This window comes from Micropterus salmoides, unplaced genomic scaffold, assembly GCF_014851395.1.
Source record: "Micropterus salmoides isolate LMB-PRFRI ecotype aquatic unplaced genomic scaffold, ASM1485139v1 Ms_hic_scaffold_22, whole genome shotgun sequence".
In the NCBI taxonomy this organism is placed as follows: Eukaryota; Metazoa; Chordata; class Actinopteri; order Centrarchiformes; family Centrarchidae; genus Micropterus; species Micropterus salmoides.
Window position 1 is genome coordinate 23,786,693 of NW_024041373.1, and position 21,894 is coordinate 23,808,586.

The 21,894-nt window shown below is 40.4% G+C and overlaps 3 protein-coding genes across 6 annotated transcripts in view; 2 read left to right on the plus strand and 1 right to left on the minus strand.

Moving 5' to 3' along the window:
- The window catches only part of wdr92 (WD repeat domain 92), a 6,128-nt gene extending 5,551 nt beyond the window's left edge, over nucleotides 1–577 (plus strand). Inside the window, exon 8 of the mRNA XM_038738043.1 lies at nucleotides 1–577. This exon is cut by the window's left edge and continues 127 nt beyond it. Within this exon, the coding sequence (XP_038593971.1) occupies nucleotides 1–81 (81 nt within the window). The 3' untranslated portion in view covers nucleotides 82–577.
- Nucleotides 396–17,551, minus strand: LOC119917646. Of its 4 annotated transcripts, none has more exons than XM_038738040.1 (20): nucleotides 16,648–17,551; nucleotides 16,349–16,556; nucleotides 15,829–15,995; nucleotides 14,818–14,948; nucleotides 14,256–14,422; nucleotides 13,362–13,447; nucleotides 13,013–13,093; nucleotides 12,585–12,699; nucleotides 11,969–12,150; nucleotides 9,644–9,865; nucleotides 6,430–6,632; nucleotides 5,785–5,907; nucleotides 5,086–5,223; nucleotides 4,689–4,938; nucleotides 4,270–4,471; nucleotides 3,827–4,076; nucleotides 3,309–3,364; nucleotides 2,691–2,845; nucleotides 1,559–1,781; nucleotides 396–902 (listed from the first exon to the last, which is right to left on the minus strand). In XM_038738040.1, exons 1-20 carry the CDS (start codon nucleotides 16,804–16,806, stop codon nucleotides 763–765), a joined length of 3,258 nt encoding a protein of 1,085 aa, XP_038593968.1. In that variant the 5' UTR covers nucleotides 16,807–17,551; the 3' UTR covers nucleotides 396–762. The 4 variants fall into 4 exon arrangements, with proteins under 4 accessions (XP_038593968.1, XP_038593967.1, XP_038593970.1 ...); XM_038738039.1 differs by having other exon boundaries at nucleotides 3,237–3,364; XM_038738041.1 differs by having other exon boundaries at nucleotides 763–902; nucleotides 1,503–1,781; nucleotides 3,237–3,364.
- A 118-nt stretch (nucleotides 17,552–17,669) lies between these two features.
- c1d (C1D nuclear receptor corepressor) lies at nucleotides 17,670–20,199 on the plus strand. The gene is made up of 5 exons (XM_038738045.1): nucleotides 17,670–17,751; nucleotides 18,048–18,189; nucleotides 18,908–18,974; nucleotides 19,191–19,246; nucleotides 19,351–20,199. The coding sequence occupies exons 2-5, from the start codon at nucleotides 18,052–18,054 to the stop codon at nucleotides 19,555–19,557; spliced, it is 468 nt and encodes a 155-aa protein (XP_038593973.1). The 5' UTR covers nucleotides 17,670–17,751; nucleotides 18,048–18,051; the 3' UTR covers nucleotides 19,558–20,199.
- The last annotated feature ends 1,695 nt before the right edge of the window (nucleotides 20,200–21,894 follow it).

Below are 21,894 nucleotides of genomic sequence, written 5' to 3' on the forward strand. Positions count from 1 at the left end.
GACAAGCAGGGCCTGTGTGTGTGTTCGGGCTTTGACCAGTCTGTCCGTGTGCTCATTGTCACCAAACTCAACGTGGTGTGAAGGAGTAGACCACAACAAAGACTGATAAAAATGTGCAGCCTAAAACAAAACGGGACACAACTGCAGAGACTCACTAATAGTGTGTAAACACTGCCCTTGTTGTGAGGTGAATTATCTTTTATTAGAAGACAACAATGTCCTTTTCTCTGTTAAATGCTCTCCCTGAAAAATATGTAGTGCTTTGGCTGAGGCCTGTAGGCAATGTTATCGTATAGCGCAGAGAATTACCCCTGAAACACACTCATACATTTCCCCTATTATTGAAAAACCTCTATTGGGATGAAGAAATAAGTCACATAACCTCTGGCTTGGAATAACATTTTGGGGATCAAGATTTATTTTTTTCTATCTATCTTTCCATTTTTGTAGGATGCTCACTGAAACACCTTTCTTTTGTTGCACTATTGGTGAACGTTGTTGAGTTCCATTCTCACTTTTGATATGTCATTTTATTGAGAACTCTGTTTTCAAATTACATGTGCCTTTGGAAAAAAGATGAACATGTTCTCAGTGTCGTCTGTCCGATATGAATGGCTCATCTATAACAGCAGGTGTAGGTAAAGTCAAGAGGATTTCTGTATCTATGGAGAGCTGATAGTGTTTTATCAGCCCAAAATATCTTTCTAAGCAAACTGTGACCTAAGGATTCAAAAAGATAAACACAGGCATTTACAAGCCTTCTCATATCCAGCATTTGAACTTGAAGAAATCCTGCAGGTCCTCATTGTCCTCCTGTCTGTCATGGATTCTCGCGTAGATACTCTTCAGCAGCTTGGTCATGGACTTTCCATCCAAGATGTCGATGTATTTGTCTATGCAACCTGCAAATACAGCCACAGATTACTACGTCAATGTTACTGCGGTCACATTGAAACAAATGCTGCTTATACCATACAAACCGTTTCATTTTAAAATGACCAAAAAGTTTGAAGTGTTTTTAAAGGGGTCTTTGACTTTCAAATCAAACATCTCATATTACACTTAATCATAGACTGTATATACTTAATATAATAATACATTACACATCTTTAGATAACTAAATGATCCTAACATGACTTGCGTAGTGAGATTTTTACAGAATGCTGCATGTATGTTCTCTATGTAATATTTCATGCCATCTATCTGGCCACCAGCTGAATATAATACATCTCTATAAATAGCATGTTGTGGCAAGTCACATGGGCCTGGCTGCATGATTTAAATACAACACTGTATTTAAACAACACATTTGTTAAATATAGTCAAGTTGACGGCTAAGAAAATCATAGTTTGCAAATAAACAGCGCATTTTTTATTATTCAATATGAGTGGTGTTTTTCACACACCATTACATTTTTTTATAAAATAATATTAAATTCAGTTCCTATTTTTCTGTGGCTGACAATTTTAATGTGCAATCAGCAAATACTGCAGTATTTTACCAGATTCTGTTCATGTCCCAAAATTTTTTTTTTATAATAGTAGTAACAGCAATCACTTAGGCCCATGACTTTGCCATATGCCACGAGGCTGGGGCCCAGCTGCGGATGGTTGTACTGCTCCTGCGCCATCAGCATGCGGACGATCTCTCCTGTGATGAAGGCATCATCAAAGCTTTGCTCGGCCACAGGCTTCAGAGGGAATCTGCAGTACACCTCCACTGCAGCCTGAGGGTCTGACGGCTCCAGCAACTGCACAAGTTCAATGTAGGCATCGTGGACCTAGAGAGTCAGGTAATTCATTAACCACATGTTATCTGGATTACATCATTTGAGGGAGTCAACACCAGACATCTGCCAACTGTTTATACATCTCTATAAATAACTACTACTGGGGCGGCTGCGGCTCAGGGGGGAGAGTGGGTTGGCCGTTAATCGGAAGGTCGGCGGTTCAATCCCTGGCACCCCTGGTTGCGTGTCGAAGTGTCCTTGGGCAAGATACTGAACCCCGATTTGCCCCTGGCGGCTATTCCGCCATTGTATGAATGAGTGTGAATGTTAGTTTCCCTTTGAGCACTTAGGCTCAGTGTGTGACTGGTGAATGCAGATGTAGTGTAAAAGCGCTTTGAGTGGTCGAAAAGACTAGAAAGGCGCTATATGCTTCTAAAAGTGCAGTTGAGTTGTAAAATGCTGAATCAGGAATGCAGGGATAGACCAGGCACTGTGGACCAAATCAAAAAAGACATTCCCTTAGAAATTCTGACATTTCTATTTCAGTATAACTCCTCTAGCTTCTCTGTCAGCTACATGTGGGCCATTATAGATCTACCTCCTAAAAGATATGCAACATGTCATTTGATCAACTAGTCACATTTTATCTGTGCTATATTACTTCTTTCCCAAATGTTTTAAATCCCCCAACTTATATTCTTTTAGCTATGATACATAATTGAGGAACTAAACCCAATAGGTTTCTTATCTTGATCACCATGTATTTTATAAAACCAAATGTTGTGTAATTTTCTAATCGAAGATGAGGATGAGATCATTCTACTGGAATTAATCATCAAGCCTAGAGTCACACAGTTGGGTGGGTGTGAAACTGTGATCTTATTTTATAGCCATTGCAAACCGCGTTGTAAAAGCACTGAGGAAATGCCTGAAATCTAAATGTAACCGACAACAGCTGACCCCTGGTGCCATGGAGATGACCTCTTGGTAGAGCTGCTTTGCTTGTTCCTGGGTGTCTGCAGAGCGGGAGAGGGCACGGGCAAGACCCAGCCGTGAGATATGAGACCTGCGGTTCACCAGACTGGGGACTTTCTCTCTGTCTGCCACAGCAGGCTCTGAAAACAACAATTAATAGACACATGAAGTAAAATTCCCTCTTTTGACAAACCCAGTAGAAAGACGTTAAAACATGTCTGTTGCTGTTATTTTTGCCCTTGTTGTTTAAAGCAACACTGGAACATTTTTTATTTGATCTGTTTAATTTTTACATGTTCTTGCAAATACACACAGAGTACATAAGGCTTCTTTTATCATCCAGATTTCTTTCTTTCTGTCTTTTATGGGATTAACTTTGAGGTTAAAAAAACCATTTACACGTCATGTCTACAACTGCAAAACAGCATAATATTCAGTTAAAAAATAAGATTTGTTTAGCACAAATCATGAAAAACTCAGGCTTTGGGGAAAAAAGGTTTCAACCTGACTATGTATCATGTCATGCCTTACCCTCTGCTGTCTTGACAGTATCAGGGCAACAGTCCTGTTTGGACTTGTTGGCAGGGAGCTGGGGTTTAGTACCATTGTTGGAAAGTATAGCTGATTTATCTGGCTTGGCTGCTGCTCCAGCTCTCCCCCTAGAGGAGAGAAAATAGAATACAAAAGCCATTTGTGTTCATACAGAAAATATAGCATACACATCACATTTCTACCAGTGTTAATGTGTGTGTATACACACACACACACACACACACACACACACACACACACACACACAAAGACAGAACTACTATGTGGTTTGTTTTACAAATTTTAGTGTAGTCCTCCGTTAAATACCTGTAAATGTTTCCTACATTCAAATAATTCCCTTTTCATACAGCTTCTACAAGGGAACAAATTGGAAACTGTTCTATTGAAGCTGCCCAGAGTGACAAACAGTAAAAGACTGTATTTGTTCTCAACATGAATATGAAACCGCAGAGCTGAGAAAAGTAAATCATAGGAAATCATCCATGAATAAATAAATGCCAGCAAACATCCACAGACAACCACATAAGAGGTCAGCCAAACTCTTCATTCAGGGTGCCAGCGTTACTCACCTGGCTGTGGGCGTTTTGGCTGGAAGCCGGGCAGCTTTCCCTCCCCTGATGAGGGCTGGGGGAAGAGTAGCGAAACCTTTGTTTACAGCTGCTGCCACACACCCTTGACCAGGCCCTCCCCTGCCCCGGTTAGCTCCTCTGTTGGCTACACTGGTGTCAGAGGGCCTCTTCACTCCCGCTGGTTGACTGATGGACTGCTTGGTAGCTTTCTCATTTTCGACCTCCTGCCGGTCCTGCCACCACTTTTGTTCTGAGAAAAGAGGGCTTGGTTATTGTAATCTACCATAATGTACCATATCATATGTAGCCTGATTTGTCATGAAACCATCTGCATATCATGTTTACATAAAATAAGTAAGATAATGCCCATCTCTACATTATTCTCTGCTAGCTAGCTGTGATTCAGAGTGATCAAATGTAGTAAGTAAATTATACAGACTCACTGCTCAGCTGTTCAGGTGACTCTCCACTCTGAGTCTTGTGTTCCAGCTCAATGCTGGCCTGGAAGCTGAGGCAGGCGTCAGTTATGGCTTCTTTTGACCCGTCTGAATTTGGGTTGTTGTCATGTTGAGACAACTGCGCCAGACCCAAGAGACACAGGGCGTGGCTGTCCCGTGGTGTGGTCACCACTGCTAGCTGGCATGCCTGTAAACAGCAGCAAAGGGGTTGACCAGAAGGTACACATCTGATTTCTCTGTTAGACCAGGCACTTATGGACATAACAGTCAATATATGGACAAGCTTTGGTGCTTAGATGTACAGCGACCCAAAACACTAGCAGAGTTCTGTGGTAGAGTAAACTTTGCAAAGCTGAAACATAAACTCAAATGAAAACAGACCTTGCCCGACTGAATACTCTTACCCTCTCCTGCATGTCCAGCAGCTCTTGACAGGGGGCAATAGAGGTGAGGCGTATGAGTGCTGTTAGGGCCTGACATCTCTTTGCTACCAGGGATTGCCTCTCGATGCCAGGCTTGGCCTGGCACTCACCGTGCTGGATCAGCCTGTGCAGCAGGGCAAACTGAGCATCTAGGAGCACCCACTCCAGCTGCCAGCTCACTTCGCCACGACACACACACTGACTCACACTCTGGGCAGTCAGCACTGCTAGACTGAAGCATTCCAGCACAGAGACAAGCAGACACAGGGTTTTTAATGCAGTGCTTAAACACTTATTAAAGTTCATCATACTGGTGTGAATATCATCAATAAAAAATTCTGTCAAATCTTTACTTAAACAAAGCTTCTGGTTTACATACGTGTGATAGACCTGTTCTGCACTCATGGCCTTCTCAGACAGTGTGTTTCTCTGCTGTAGGTGGCCCAGAGTGAGAAGGCCTCGCAGGAACTGTGTGCTGAGGTTGGACAGAGGGTCTGATGGATCCTTCTCCACCCAGCTGCAGACAAAAATCATGAAAAAGAATTGCAGCACAGAAAAACAAGCCATGATGACCTTGATGAACTTACATGCAAGCAAAACAGACAAACCCAAGGCAACAGCAGAAGCTCCATGATTATAAACCACAGCGACCAGTCAATCCCCAAATTTATCCAGCTATTTTTTCATCTAGCAAAGAATCAGATCTCTAAATCTTCACTCAAACTTTCTCCTATTTAAATGGTGATTTTCGTGTTTTGCCCAAATTTGGCTTTTTTGGCTCCAGGAAATGACAAAGATGGTGGTTAGTAGAAAAGCCAAATCTAGACTTTGAAATGTCTATTAAAAACACGTATGTATGGATGACACCACAGATGGTATGTCAGCGTATTTCTGCAGACTATGGCGGTGTGTTAAATTTTCATCATATTCGTCCTTCTGCACGCAAAAACAGAAAATCATAGTGTATTACTGATACTTACATGCCCTCACACTCTCTCCCTCTCTCGCAGAATGCATCCACCTCCACCACACACACACACACACACACACACACACATAGACGCACACACATAGAAACCTCTTGCTGCAGCGCTGGCTGACAAAGTGCTCCAGTCCCTGTAGTAAGAACAGAGCAGCCTCCTTCTCTGTGTCCTCAGAGGCTTTCTGCTCCTGCTGCAGCAGAGCCAGCCCTGTGAAGAATCTGAGAAGATGAAGAACAACACAGGACAGATGTTGAAGACAAAACTACCTTTGCAATTTTACATATCATATAGGGGTTTATAGGGAAGGGAACATTTGAAGAGCAGGTTGAGAGGTTGGTGAAAGCTGCTCTTATGTTACAGTAACACAGAAAAGGATAATGCATGCTTTGATGCTTTAAACTCTATTTCTGCTATAGCAACAAGTCCATACCTGAGCTCAGCTTGAACAAAAGGTTGCTTTTAAGTTTTACACACATGATTGCATATTAGGATTTTAGAATCAATTTAAAAAAAGAATCAATTTAAAGGCTGATCACTTGTTGGGCACAGCCTGGCCTTGCTCCTAATTATACTGTCCTCTTGATTATACTGTCCTGTCTATGAGCCAGGGCACAGTGTGAGATCTTCAAGTAAAAAACTTCTAGCTCTGTTGATACATGTAAATCATTATTATTACTACTAAAGCTATTGACACAACACAATTTCTGTTCCTACTACCAAATACACTTCCATGACTTGACCTGAGTGCAGGTTTTAGGGGCTGCAGCGCCAGGCCGCTCTGGAAGTGCTGCAGGGCTTCCCTGCTCCTCCCCTGCAACAGCAGCAGCCTTCCTACATGAAGGTTGTACTCCCAGCTGTCAGGACTCAGAGACCAGGCATCCTGGTACTTCATCAGTGCCCGGTGGACACAGTTCTCTTTATCCCGCACGGCTGCACTGCTATCCTGCAACAACAGAGGAGGGAGTTAAATTTCAGCTGTCATATAATGATGAGTAATTATGTACTAGGTGCTTTTATCCAAACAACTTTGTAGAACAACGTGTCATTGCAGTCTCTTAAATTACACAACAAGGTTAAAATGAATAACTTCCAGTATCCAGGACCTGTGGCAGTTTCTAGTGTTTCCTTATGAAAGCGGTTGCCTTGCTATACCTAGCAATATAAAATGGCACGATTATGTGCTTTCTAAAGCAGTGACTAATTAGTTTTGGCTGGAATACTCTTAGAAGAGAAGTAGTCAGCAAGTTTTATTATTATGGTCTTTATTATGGATGTTCCCCAGCCTCACCTGCTGACTCCTGTCAGTCAGGAAGTTTGAGATCTACTGACAGGTGGAGGCTGGCACCGTGAGCTAGGTGAGTTTGGAGAGTCGAGGTTTTGCAGGATGTAGTGCTTTCAGACCAAAAGCGAAGCGAGCGTTCGGGGCAGTGAGTTTACATACAAAATCAATGCAAAGACGCGTAGAGCCCCGATTTGCTGTCGGGCGTCGCGAAAAGACGCGAAGGGGGCGGGGCCGGCGACGGGAAGGCAACACAAAGGAATTCCCGTGAGTAGAATATTTTCAATTTAAGCGAAGAAGTCGCATGACGCTGAGTCGCAATAGCCTATCAGTATTGAGATTGTCCGTATGTCACCGAGGCAGAGCCGGGGATTGAAAATCTGCTGGGCGGCTGAGAGCTGCTAAACTTGGAGAAGAGGAGCAGGGAGCAGCGCTGCAACCATTGGAGAAATAAACACCCGTAGTCAGTCGGATTCTGCTCTGACAACTACGCAGTTTACTCGCGGGAGGAGCTCGGAGTTAACTGCTTTTATTAAATTAGCTTTTTACTTTAGTTTGGGGGATTTCTACGTTGATTTATCTTCACTGGAGCTTCTCAGTAGCTAGATTCCGTGCACATCGATCCAAACGCCATTCAGAAAACAAACATTTTAGAAGTTGTTGTCCTGCTGTCTTGCTGACAGACCTGACGAAGCATGAATTCATATGTTTAACAAAGCTGCATCATGTTGTAGTTATTTCGGCATCAGTTTGATCCGTTTATTGCTATTTAATCGCAGCAAAATGTTTACTTTGGGTTTGTACAATTGTAGTAATGGTGAGTTGTGTTTATGTTAAAATCGCCTTCTCACGTTGTGTGTAAAAGTGTCGCGAGGCAAAAATTCGCGGTTGGTCTGAATACGCATAATGCAGTCACAAGTTGACTTTGCATTGACGGCGTAGCCTCTGCGTAGCCCCGTAGCCTACGCCGTCACCTACACCGATTTGACGCAGAAGTATAAATTGCCCTTTAGCCCGGTAGGAAAACTGCAGGGGGTCCAGGAAGGGGCCTGTAATGACCTTCAACATTAGTCTTTCAAGGGACTTCATGACTACAGATGTCAGGGTGACAGGCCTGTAGTCATTTAATCCAGAGATGGAGGTTTTTTTGGGGACCCGGATGATTGTGGAGCGTTTGAAGCAGGAGGGAACTTCACACAGCTCCAGCGATCTGTTGAAGATCTGTGTGAAGACCAGCTGGTCTGCGCAAATTTTCAGGCAGGATGGTGACACACCGTCTGGGCCAAGAGCCTTCCTGGTCTTCTGCCTCTGGAAGAGCTGGCGCACAACCTCTTCACAGATCATGAGTGCAGGTGAGGGGTCGTAGAGGGGGGGGTGACAGCATGGCAGTGGGGGAAGGAGACTGTTTGAAGTTGGTGTTAGAGCATGGGAGAGATGTGACTGTGGGGTTCTCAAACCTAAAATAGAAAACATTCAGCTTGTCAGCCAGGCGTTGAGTACCAGCAGTGTTGTGGGATGGTCTCCTGTAGTTAGTGAGTGACCGCAGGCCTCTCCACACTGACGCCGGGTTGCTGGCTGTGAAGCTGTCTTCTAGCTCTTCAGCGTAGCTCCTCTTTGCTGTATTGATCTCTTTAGTCAGTGTGTTCCTGGCCTGGTTATACAAGACTCTGTTGTATGTGCGGAAGGTTTTAGTCAGCACACACATGTCCTCACAAAAACTCATGTAAGATGTCATAGTGTCAGTTAGTTCGTCCAGGTCAGTGGCTGCAGCCTCAAAAACACTCCAATCAGTACAGTCAAAACAGGCCTGTAACTCCAGCTTTGACTTGTTTGTCCATCTTTTTACACTCTTTAGCAGATTTCAATTTCTGCCTGTATGTCGGGATAAGTTGAACCAGACAGTGATCAGAGAGTCCCAAGGCTGCAGAACACAGAGCGATAGGTGTCCTTTTAATGAAGTGTAACAGTGATGTGTGATGAGAGTATGTTAGTGTCCCTTGTGGGACACTTAATATGCTGTCTGTACTTTGGAAGTTCATGGCTGAGGTTTGCTCTGTTGAAGTCCCTGAGAACAATGAGCAGGGAGTCTGGATGTTTTTTCTCCACGTTAGTTATCTGGTCGGCCAGATGTAGTAACGTCTCACTAACACAGGCCTGAGGTGGAATGTAAACAGCGACCAGAACAAACGAGGGAAACTCTCGCGGTGAATTATGTAATATATGTAAAATCATGAATAAGTCTAAGTCTAAGTGAGGACTGCCTGATTTCTTCAACATTGTGACATCTGTACGCCAACCTTCGTTTATGTAGAGACAGAGTCCGCCTCTCCTTTTTTTTCCAATGAGCTCTGTTACGCGATCCGCATGGACACACAGATCAGATACAGATTTATGCTCAAGCAATAAGAGAACAAGTGCTGACAGTGTTTGGAACAATCCAAAAATGGTATAGATAACTTTTTGCCCAGTGACCCATCAACCTTTTTCATTTTCATCGTTCATTTGTCTCTGATTATTAATTTCACATTATGTTAAACAGATGATCTGAAAGAAAATGTTAAGAAAGCAAAAGTCTCTTTGACAATGATTTTCAGGTATTTCACTGGTGCTCCTAATTGGAGTGAGTAACGTAACCTTCATTGTTCAGCAACATTAGAAGCTACTTTGCCACTTACCTTGCCAGTTTTCTTGGACAGCCAAATGTAGAGTGTCTGAACATAGTCTGCTTTGCTGGACTGTCCCTGCTCTTTGAGCTGCTGATATTCCTGATCCAAGGCCTGCAGCTGGTTCTGCACTGTGGGCTTGCCGAGGAAACCGTGGAGTTTGCACACAGCCAGGATGTCGTCCTGACGTGCTGTTGATTTGGCATCGCTAAATTCATCTCTGTCTCTGTCAGCCTGGAGGTGAGGAAATGAAAAGGTTAAAGGTTGGGTTGCTTTTAGCTGCACAATTCACACCTCCAATAATATTCATTATCAACATTCAAAATGCAGTGTTAAATGCTAAACTGTTTACTGGGTGTTCGCGGGGTCTCAAAGTCTTAAAAAGGTAATAAATCAATTTTGCGAAAATTAAGGCCATTAAAAAGTATTAAAAAGTCTTAATCGCCAATTAACAAGGTATTAAATTTTGAAGATACTTTTTTCAATGTGAAAATCCAGTTTTTCCAAAAGTTTGTTTGCTAAAAGTGTAGGTGAACGTATTTATTTAAAATACTAGACAGGCACAGAGCGACTGTGATTCCTTTCTGTAACGTTAGGCGCAGGGATCTACCGTGCGCCTATTTCACTCTTAAACGTTCCCAAAAATAGATCTGTGTGAACCGGAAAATGATTTACAAATACAACCGACCCTGCCGCGCTGTTAATGGTCCAAAACATTGTCGTAATTCAAGGAGCTTGTGGTAAATCGGTGCCTTTTATTGAAAACACATTAAACTTTTCATAAAGCCGGTGCTCTCGTCAGTGTCACTTTTTGTGAACAAATCAATCACAGCCTGGATGGGGCGGGATTAAAAAAGAAGCCTGATGTGCTGTAACAAACTTTATAAATGTTGAACTCAATGTTCTGCATAAACAGTTATGATTATTGACGAGTTAGTAGCCTGCCCAAAATCAAGGTTGGAGACTATCATGTAGCCTAGAGTATTTTTCATGCACAAAGTTAATGAATAAAAAAAATCCCCAAACTGAATCAGCTGTAATTTGAATTAATATTATACTATTATATGAAATTATATTGAATATAGTAACATAATGAATAGGCCTATATTAATGTCAAACTTTTAGTTTACTATTAAATTAACAATATACTTTCAATTTAATATTATACTAATACAGTCATTTAGACCAGTTCCTCCTCCAGGTTGTGCCTGTGCTACACCGCCTACACTACTAATGTTATTCATCACTCAGTTTTCTCTCCTTTGTTCCCTCCTGGCCTATTTGAATTTTGTTGTATTGATCAAGTGGACGGTGAAAGTTATCACACATATTATTGCAGGCAAGCTCACATAATCTAGTTTAAACCAACTAAAACACAAAATTACACTGTGGTTCATATGATTAGCTGTAATACTGCGTACATACACGTCATAGTTTATGTAAGACAGTTGCTTTTTGCAGGAAATCTGGCCAGTCCTTCACATAGAAAACAGTTGGCCCATACAGGCTGTTATAGGCAACTGAAAAAGTTGGTGGCGTTACAACCTGATGACATATAGGCAATAAATATGTTATAAATATACTTAAATTCCTTTTAAAACCTCAAAAATGTCCCTTTTAAAAGTGTGTGGCTGATTTAATCGGTTACAGCTCAAAGTGGTGCAGCAGTCTTAAAATATGTTGAAAAAGTCTTGAAAAGGTCTTAAAAAGGTATTGAATTTTACTTCAGGATTCCTGTATATACCCTGGTTTAGATGAACAGGCCCATTCACACTGCATTTACAAAGAAATACTATTATAATATTTTCTTTGACAGACTTGAAATAAAACTTTAAATCCATAGATCTCCACAGGTCTAAGTTACAATGGTTACAAGGTTATAATTTGAATTGCAACAGTGAATTTATTTTTTACCAGACATTTCAGGCATGTTTGTCTTGGAAGGCTTTGACTGGGAATATGTGTAATGATGTGCAATCAATACTAAACTATCAATATTTCTGATCCCAATTTCCTGATCTAGAATTGATTCTTATATAAAAGGATTGATATCTAAACTCAGTAATTTGTAGTGAGTGTGTATCATAAGTAACTTGTTGTCACCAGGATGGTCTAATTATATACCCTGTTGATAGGAATAACAATCTTCACTTAATTTAACATCAGCTTGAAAGCAAATGAAAACAAATAAAAAAATTCAAGGGGTTTAAGATATTAAAGAAGCTGTGTGCAATGTGTGAGCAAAGACATCCACAAACCTCGCTAAACATCTGTGCAAAACCTCATAACATGTCACTGAACAAGCCTGTTTTTCCCCAGTACATTTCCTGACACTACCTTGTCATTCCTCTGGAGGCCGTACATCTCTGTAGCGAAGTGGTGTTCCTCAAGAACAACACCCAGCAGGAAGTGGAGTCTGGCATCTCTGGAGCTGAGTCTGATAGCTGATGCATAGTGGACTGCAGCCTGCTCCAGGCTATGCAGAGGAGACTGGCCGTTCTCATACTGTAACATATCCCCTGTGGAAATGTGAAAAACAAACCTATATCAGACAACAAGACCGGAGAAGATTTGCATATATTTGTGAGAGCATTTGCATGAATACAGAGCTGGAAAACCACCGTGACCTTATTCACCTGCTTGGTAATACAGGCAACACCAGGTTTAGGTTTGGATTTACTTAAAATAATAAAACCTGTTATATAGTCAGTGGACCTATCATGCCTATCATTCTATTATTATAGTATTGTCCATAGTAATTTATTTATAACTGTAAAAAATGTAGGGGCTGAGAAGGTTATCGGAGTCAGGAGGGTGAATCAGAGATTTTAGGAGAGGGAAATAATTTTCAAAACACTTTCACTGTTGCAGTTGTGGTTGCCAATAGAATTTAACAGATTACTTGACATCCCTTTAATTTGTGATCCTATTGTGTTTGGAAAGTGCAACATACCTGGTTTTGGCAGGTGTTGCTGGTACAGTTTCAGGTGATTCTGGGCCGCGGCGCACAGTTTATCCACATTGTCTTCTCCTGCTGTCATTTGTAGTCTTTCCTCCCAGTTACGCACCTTTCATAGACAAAGAAAATATCATCCACCCATGAAGTACAACAGGAAAAGCAGTGAAGCAAAATATTATCTCATATTATGAAGTATTATTATGATGAGTATCTAACAATATCAGAATCACGGAGGCAAGTTCTTGAACTCTGCAAAATGGGAATGACTTGTAACATGTAGGATTAAACAACAAAGAATCAGAGAAAATAAAGCTCTTTTTGGTAAATGAATAGTGAGCCTACCTATGGTGTCCAAATGTATCTAAAGCAGTTTAAACTTCAGACTTGTATACTAACAATGCAAAGTTAAATAGAAGTATTACCTCCAAACTGTGTTTAGTCTCTCTCTCCCAACAACCTGATGATGCAAAGTGCTTCTTATACCAATTTGTCTCTGTGACATCCTGAAAATAAACATGAGCACACGTGAAATGCATTTACTGGACTGAATCAATGACCAAAGCATTCAACTGCATTGAACTAGTGAATCTATTTAATATCAACTGTGTTGCCAGCACACACACAAACATGAGATACTTTTACTGTGGAAGTTAAACAGTACTACTACTCACTGTGACGGGAGCACTGACTTGTAGATAAAGAAAGGGTAGAGTCAAGGTCGATAGCAGTGATTCTGGCAATGCAGAGCACTGCTTAATCTTTCATACTGACCTTTGCATCCAGGTCCCCTGTGGGCTTGTGTGGGCAGTCCAGTGAGTGTGACCCCAGCTCAGACAATTTCATCACACTGTCGCATCCTTTGTTAGAAAAACACATCAAAGACATAATAAATCACACAATAGAGGTGGATAGTAGTGTTGTCCTCAACAGACAAAAAAGTGTAACAGAATAGTCCACTTAAATGACACATTTGTGACCAAGTTGATCAAGTGATTGTATTTTTTTATAGAATTAATTGAACTGTCAGGTTAATATACACCTCTGTAGAATTGCTTCCCCATTCAAATACAGGCAATCAAACAAATTGATTTTTAACAAATGTAATTAACTACTGCAGTAACCAAGTCTATGACATGTTGTTCTGGTCACACTTTCTGTACTGTACAATTCTTCTGAACTAACCTCTGCAAGTTCAAAAAAATCAATCAGACAGAGGTCTCAGAAATCAATTACTCGTGTGACTAAGCAGCAGAAACCCTGCTGGACTCAAAGGAGGCCTGATATAAAATGCAGCTAGCTAGATATATGAGGTTTTAGTTAAGTTATAATATCTCGTCATTACAGCAACATCATAGTTGTCTACACTAACATTGTGTTACATGACAGTGATGTAATCGGGAATGCTGAGAGGTAAGGCAGAGTGCAAGTGATCTAGAAAATGAGTACAGGTTAACTGTGTAACATAACATAAATGGCAAGGAAGGTACTCTGAAAAGAACCATCCAATGGAAATAACTTGTTTTTTATTCTTTACTTAATATTGCCTTCATGGTCTTGGGAGGTTAACAAGCTATTACCTTTCTCCTCCCTATAATAGTTTTTTAGCTATTCCCCAACCGAAACTCAACACAAATCTCTTTGAAGAGATAAAAATCTAAGCTTCACCTCTGTAAGTAAAGAAACACCTGATCAGAGCATCCGACATCTTCCTGTCAAGGTCCAATTCAACAACCTTCCAGCCGTCTCCCAGCAGACAGTCGCTAAGTGGGTCGACTTTTGATCTTCGCGCCAGCATCTCAATATAAGGCCTTGAGAAGATGTGCTTTGGGTCACTGGCAAATCAAGAAGATCAGTGATCTTGACAGCATTTGTTGAACCAATACAGAAGGTAGTGTGTGTATATTCTATGCCGCCAAGATACTACACCATATAGAAATGTTTTTCAAATAAAAAACAAAATGATAAATTTTAATGGCTATAATTAACCAAAGCAACTGATGTCCTAAATTAGGGTGTGAGAAATGGCTATTTCAACAGGCACACTCAGATTTTACATCTGATATTGATTGTTGGTTTAATGTATTTTACTTTAATTTATTTAATTAATTTATTTTACTGTTGCATCAACTGCAAACCACTTTGAAAATGTTAAATGTTTACATGAATATGATAAAGGAGGTGACTGCTGCTAAAGGTGCTTATTTGTATTCCCATTTAAGTACCTTACCTGTGGTTGATGGATACAGGTCTATAAAAAGCAGACAGAGATACTGGGCATTCATAGTCCAGCTGCTGCTTCTCATCAGTGAAGGTTACAGCCATGGGAATGAGCTCTCGAGTCACCAACATTGTGTACACCTGCCAGTGTTACAGGGACATCGGGTTAACTATCTTTGAAAAAAACAACCAGTGTGGCAGGACAGCACAGTATTATGAAACCTACAAAGAACCAAACAAACTCTGTTGAAAGCTGAATTGTGTACTTACTTGCTTACTTGAAATGAGAACATGGAGCAACTACAAGTGTGTGTGAAGCTTTAAAATGTAAGATTACTATATTATGTTACAATGTATGTCGTCAAGTAAGTATGAGGTGAACGGCAAAGCTATAATAGTGTGTATGTTTTGAAATATAATGTCAACAATTTAAAGTAGGGCAGAAATTTCAATGAGGCCATGAAGGCCACGACGATCGAATAAGACAAGAAACCATAGTAAGACTGGCTATTGGGAGCACTGGGTCACTCTGTGGGCTGCTTGAGCAGCCCAGACAAGAGCAAAAGAGATGTGTCACTCCACTTTGATTATGCACCAGGTCTTATGGCTGTCTCTCCCTCTTTATCTCTATGCAGTTCTCATGCATTAGTTTCTATTGTTGACTGAAGTTGCTGTGGGTGCTTTGACATAAAGTATGTTGGTGTTCAAGTTTCCTCTCTGCTGTAGTGTAAAAGTTTCAAAATTGTTGCAAATTGTTGTTAACTATTAGATATAAGTTATCCTGGCCATTCAAATAAAAAAAAACAACAACATAAAATTATAATTTCTGTGGACTTAAAATCACTGGTTTATTTAATGGCCTTACTGCCCTGGCATATGGCCTTTCTGCCCTCAAAAGATTGACAACACCAAAGGGCAAGTGGCAATGACCCTAAAATGATGAAATTCCAGGCCTGGTGATGATTAAACAACATAAAGCTTCAAAGCACATCAGTGGTCCTCCTTTCATGCCTTATTGTACCTGTGAATTACTGCCATCTGCTGAACAGACTGAGACATCTACCACAGTGTCTCCAAAATTCAGAGGGACTGGTTGTGAGCTGTCTACCCCATTCACTGTAATCTGTATGTCTCTGTCTGGCACCTTGGGAAGCAGGGTCACAGCATTGCAATGAAATGGAACCATACCTGAAGAAAAAGAGTTTACAGTGAGATAAACACCCACACAAAACCACCGGTTGATAAAATGTAAATAGATTGTATATATCCTTATGATATAATAAACATTTGTTTGAGTATTTATTACCATATTTTTATTTCGGCAGACACTGCACGTAAATTACCATCCATTAATATATTCACACACGTTTAACTTTATGCAATTCAATTTGTGTTGCAAATAAATGTTATGAATATCAGTGTATTTTATTTATTTGTTAATTAAAATATCCCAAAAACGTACTGTAATTTTAACACAACTGGTTTATCAGTCACTCAGTTAGGTTGTATCACATAATGTGTATTGTGAAGTCTGTACTTACTGTTATATTCAAAGATTTTGGAACAAAATGCAGGATGAAATGGAATATCTCCTTCCAGTGCCAAATTACTGAGTTCTGCAATCTTTGCAGACAGCCTGGTGATTTCCACATGGTACATCTTCATGGAGCCATCCTCAGCTACCACCTCGATTTCTACTTTGTTTATCCCATCATTCAGTTTAATGCTGCTGGAACCGTCGCCAAAGAGCTGAAATATATAAACCGAGGTTACATGCGAAGAGTCTCAACCATAGACTGTATATAAAAAGGTCTCAAGGCAGTAGGCTAACGTGACTCACAATACGGTACGAAGCCCCACAGTCACTAGCGGTCAGGCCCAGAGTCACTTTGCTGACTCTGCTCTCCACTGTCACTTTGTAATCTGTAACTTCGGGTGTGAACGCTGGATGGAGCTTCCCACCAGAGACACAGAGCTTCTCCAAATCGCAGTTGTCCATGTCTCAAGTCTCTTTCACGGCTGGTTTATTTGTCTTTAGCTACAACAGTGTGTACAAGTTATTAACCTAAACTGCAGTCCGACGTGCCAGCAGCACTGACGCCCCAGGTTACCATAGTAACATGAACACTTGCGCTGCCTTCACGTTACCATGCTGTCCTGCTCTTTGTTGTTGTTTTTCATGGTAGGTTACAACCACAACCCGAACTTACTGGTATCTTTCCAGGAGAAACGAATGATATTAGCTGCCGTTGGCATTATAGGTATATTAGTATATGGACTTGCTATATTTAGTTATTTGGAGCTCTTCTGATCTAACGTTAGGCATGGACACAATTCACACAAGCCTTTGGTGTTCGTTATTTACTTATGTATGAGTGTAGCCCTATTTATATTTGAAAACAAAAAAGGTTACTATGGCTAACTCAATGTAGGCTAATGCTCAATGTTCACCAGTTTGCAGAATTCTTTTTAGTTTGTCATACCGAGTCCTGCAGCACGCTGTTTAATTAAAAACGTATATATTTTATGAACCTTTAGAGTCAGCAGTATTTTATTACATTTAGTATTAGTTGAATTCCTTGAGATGATGAGTAAAAACATGTGGTGACATTTGATCAATGTGCACAGCAAAGTGACCTTAAGAGATAGATGCATAATGTTCGGACAGATGTTGTAGGAGATTTGCATCCACCTCTTTTCTCAGCATATGTGAGAGGTGCATGCAATTCACGCGGAACTCGGCACAAAACCTGCAGACAGATGGAAAAGTTGGACAGTAACGTTATACTGAAATCTGTTTCCGCAGATAAAGCTGTAAAGACACGCAGTGCTATAGGCAGCTGGATACCACGCTTTTCCAAACGGCAGGCGACAGTAGAGTGCAGAAGAAGACGCGGTTTAAAACGTCACTTCCTGTTGGCTAAAGCGTGTTGCGTGCTAAAAGGTAAAACAAAAATAGCTAACGTTATATGTTGTCAAATTACGTTTTCAGTGAGCCAGTAGTGCAGTTAAATCAGTAATAAATGTTGGTGAACAAATAATTTAAAATCGAGACTTATAAAGCGTGTAAACGTTCGCCTGTCACCAGCATGTGTGAACTTACTGCTCCACGTAACATGTTGTTAGCTAACATGAACTAACAGATTTGAATGGGAGCTTCTTTCTACTGTCTACATTGTAATGGAACAATCTTATTACAGCAGAGTCAAATAACATTGTATGGCTTTAATTACTTTACAGGAAAATGGCGGGGGACAGCAGAACTGAGGATTACCCTCACGAGATAGACGAACAGCTCACAGGCTTCGACTCCTCCGTTTCTTCTGTTAACACCGTGCTGGAGAAGCTGATGTCGATGCCCAGAAACGAGCTGCTGCAAAAGGTAGGCTGAAGTCCTTTTTCACAGCAGGCATTGTGACTTGATGGAAAGCAAGCAGGCACAGCCATGTACATATTTATGGTACCACACACACAAAAAAAGAACAAAGCCATAATTTATGTTATTAGTTAGACCTGTTTTCTTTTACTTCCCAATTCAAAATGTCACTTGTGAGAAAAACCTAGATCACAGATGGATTATCACATTTGCAACATAACATAAAAATGTATTCGTTTTAGTGTGGATGTGTAAAACGTGAAACATAGCAACGTAACACGCATTTGTGAGAAGTAAGGAGCTCTACTCCACCAAATAGAGGGAAAATACTTAACTCACACCTGTCTACCCTGTTAGTGCCTGCAGGGGGCTGGACCCTCTCCCATCTCACATTGGGCAGGAAGCCACACTGAAGTCTATCACAGGGCATACACACATTGAGATAAACAAACAGTCACATCTATACGGAGGTCGCATTTAGCAGTTACTTTGACATTATAACATTTTCAATGCAAAATATGCAATAATCTCATACCAAAATGTACTTAGGTGTACCCAGCAGTATGTGATGTAGGTCAGCCTAGTGACTTGTGCACATTAATACATTTTTAACCTGTGTTTTGCTTGTTATTTACTATGGAAATAACATTTGAGTAAGTTATCTCGGGTTTTCTTTTTTTATATATAACTGGTGCTAAATAAACTTCATCTGGTTTATTGACAGCTGGACCCTTTGGATCAAGCCAAGCTGGATCTGATGTCTGCCTACACGCTGAATTCATTATTCTGGAGTAAGTTTTTCTGGATTCACTGCCAAACTGCAGTTACAGTGTTCTCGGTGTGCTTTTGAACATGGCCCTGAGTTTGCTAGTTAACATCCTCTGTCATTAAGTTGACTTGATAACGTTGTGCTGTCGCCGTACTGGAGACACATCATTCATGTGTCTTATTAACATGAATTGAAAAGCCAAATGCACTGCTTTTCTTACTGATGTTCTTGTTTACAGTGTACTTGGTTACACAAGGACTAAATCCCAGAGAACATGGAATCAAACAGGAATTGGTATGTGTGTTTTTTTCTGTATTGTCTTTTGACATTATCACTCTTTCTCTCTATTGCATTCTATGTGCATTGTCTAATTCCTCTAACCATTCTCTGTTCTTCAGGAGCGAATAAGGACGTACATGAACAAAGTGAAAGAGATCACAGACAAGAAGAAATCTGCCCGTCTGAATAAGGGAGCTGCTGCACGCTTTGTCAGGAATGCCCTCTATGATCCAGACGAAAGAAATTCTGGTAAAAAAGCGGCAACCAAGAAAGCAGCAGACTCAAAATCTGACACCCCGCAGTCAAAGCGTCCAAAGCGGAGCTGAAGTAAAGGACCAGCTCTACAATTTGGTCCCACTACATTTTCTACCACTTTTTGCTCACAAGACAACAAATCGACTTCTCTGGTTGTGTTTACGGGACATCATACAAGACAACATGAGACATGCAACAAAGTAAACACTAATGTTTACTGTTGCTCACCAGTCACATTATGCTCGCCTGCTGCAATTTGCAAATGTTGCTGGATGTACTGGAAACACAAGACTAATTGCCATCTACGACACACCATCCCAGGTTTTGCTGAACATATTTTTGGACACTGATGATGGCAACTGCTCCAGAATTTAAAAGATCCAATGTTGTAATGTTTTTTTGTTACATCATTGAGTTGTTGCAAAATTCTGCAGGGCTCCATAACCATGAAAAAAAATTTCATTTAGAGAAGTGAGAAAATTATTAATTGGATCCATCCAAGTAATGAAAGATGTCATTTAAGATTGTATGGGTCCTTCTTTTAGATCAATGAGACACATTAGTTTCTCTCTATTTTGAAAGTGATTCTATGAATCGTAAGTCATTTTTTGCAGTTTGGATGTTTTTACTTACATGACATGCCAAACATTGTATTGGTAACGTGATGATGTATTGCTTTTATAATTGACTGCATAAAAATACTCACCAAAAAATGTTTGAGTTATTCTGTTTTTGTTGTTGTTGTTTTTTTTACTGTTATACAATATATTGTGCCTGAAACAAACTGGTAATTGAATTCTTATGTAAAACTGTGCAAAGTAAACTTTTTCACATTTTGACAAATCACAGTGGGAAAAGCACATGTGTAAGTAATAAACATAAACAGATGGCTGAATTCCATTTAGCAGATTCATTTTCAGGGTCCTGGTACTATGCATGCTGTCATGACTTACCTGGACACTTGAATACAGATCCATCATTAGTGTTATTTCTAACACCTGTACTTTTCCTGCTGCGACATGTCACACTGACTGCTGTGAAAAGGGCTTGTAGCAAATGGCCTTTGGTTGCCACATTCCAGCCCAGATGAATGTGCTAATGTTTATCACTGTTGTAGCCTGCTTTGCCTGCACGACCACCCACAGTACAGTCTAAAGAACGGAAAATCTTGACTCCCTTGCGTGACCATAAGATGATCAGGTTAAAACAAGTAAGCTAATCCTGTTTTTAACCTTTATACAGTCAATGTTTTTAATTCATGAAATGGCAACATTTGCTATAGAGGTAAATAAGTCACTGACTGATTACTGACCAACTTAGTGCATATAATTTTAGAGTAGTACTTAGCCTGATCTGTGATGATGTAATTCCTTTATACACTGAACAAAATTATAAATGCAACACTTTTGTTTTTGCCCCCAATCATCATAAGCTGAACTCAAAGATTTAAGACTTTCTCTATGTACACAAAAGGCCTATTTCTCTCAAATATTCACAAATCCAACATTCTACAGGCCACAATCAACAACCTGATCAACTCTATGCAAAGGACATGTGTTGTACTGCGTGAGGAAAATGGTGGTCACACCAGATACTGAATGGTTCCCGGCCCTCCAAATACAGTGAAACTGCATTTTCGAGTGACCTTTTATTGTGGCCAGCCTAAGGCACACCTGTGCAACACCCATGCTGTCTGATCAGCATCTTGATATGCCACACCTGTGAGGTGGATGGATTATCTCGGCAAAGGAGAAGTGCTCACTAACACACATTTTGACAGATTTGTGAACAATATTTGAGAGAAATAAGCCTTTTGTGTACATAGAGAAAGTCTTAGATCTTTGAGTTCAGCTCATGATGAATGGGGGCAAAAACAAAAGTGTCACGTTTATAATTTTGTTCAGTGTAGTTATTAGGTTATTCAAAATACATAGATTTGTATTTTTAACTTTTACAAGATACATAATCAACATAACCATATGTTTATATAGTTACATTTAAAAGTAACATTAATATTGTAGAGATGTTGCGTTCTGAACTGAGACATATATGGAATAAGTTTAGCAAAAAAGTTGAGAGAAGTAGCCATTATGAACTTCTTAAGCATAATACTTAATACAAATCAAGCAGAGCATTACTTAATTCATGGTGACTGGCCCTTGTGTGGTTCAAACCTGTGACCTTCTGATTACAATATGGCCTCTGTAACCATCACAAACAGTGCTGTAGCTGCATGGCTGCACAGTATAAGTATAGGCCGTAATGAGACTTCCTTTTATAAAAACCAACGTCACTTTTCATAAAGATACCCATATTGCTTCCTTTATGTAATTCCCTCTGGACGACTGAGATCTTAATCTTAATGTACCCGCAAGTCACTGCATCTCTCTAATCAAGCCCAGGAAACA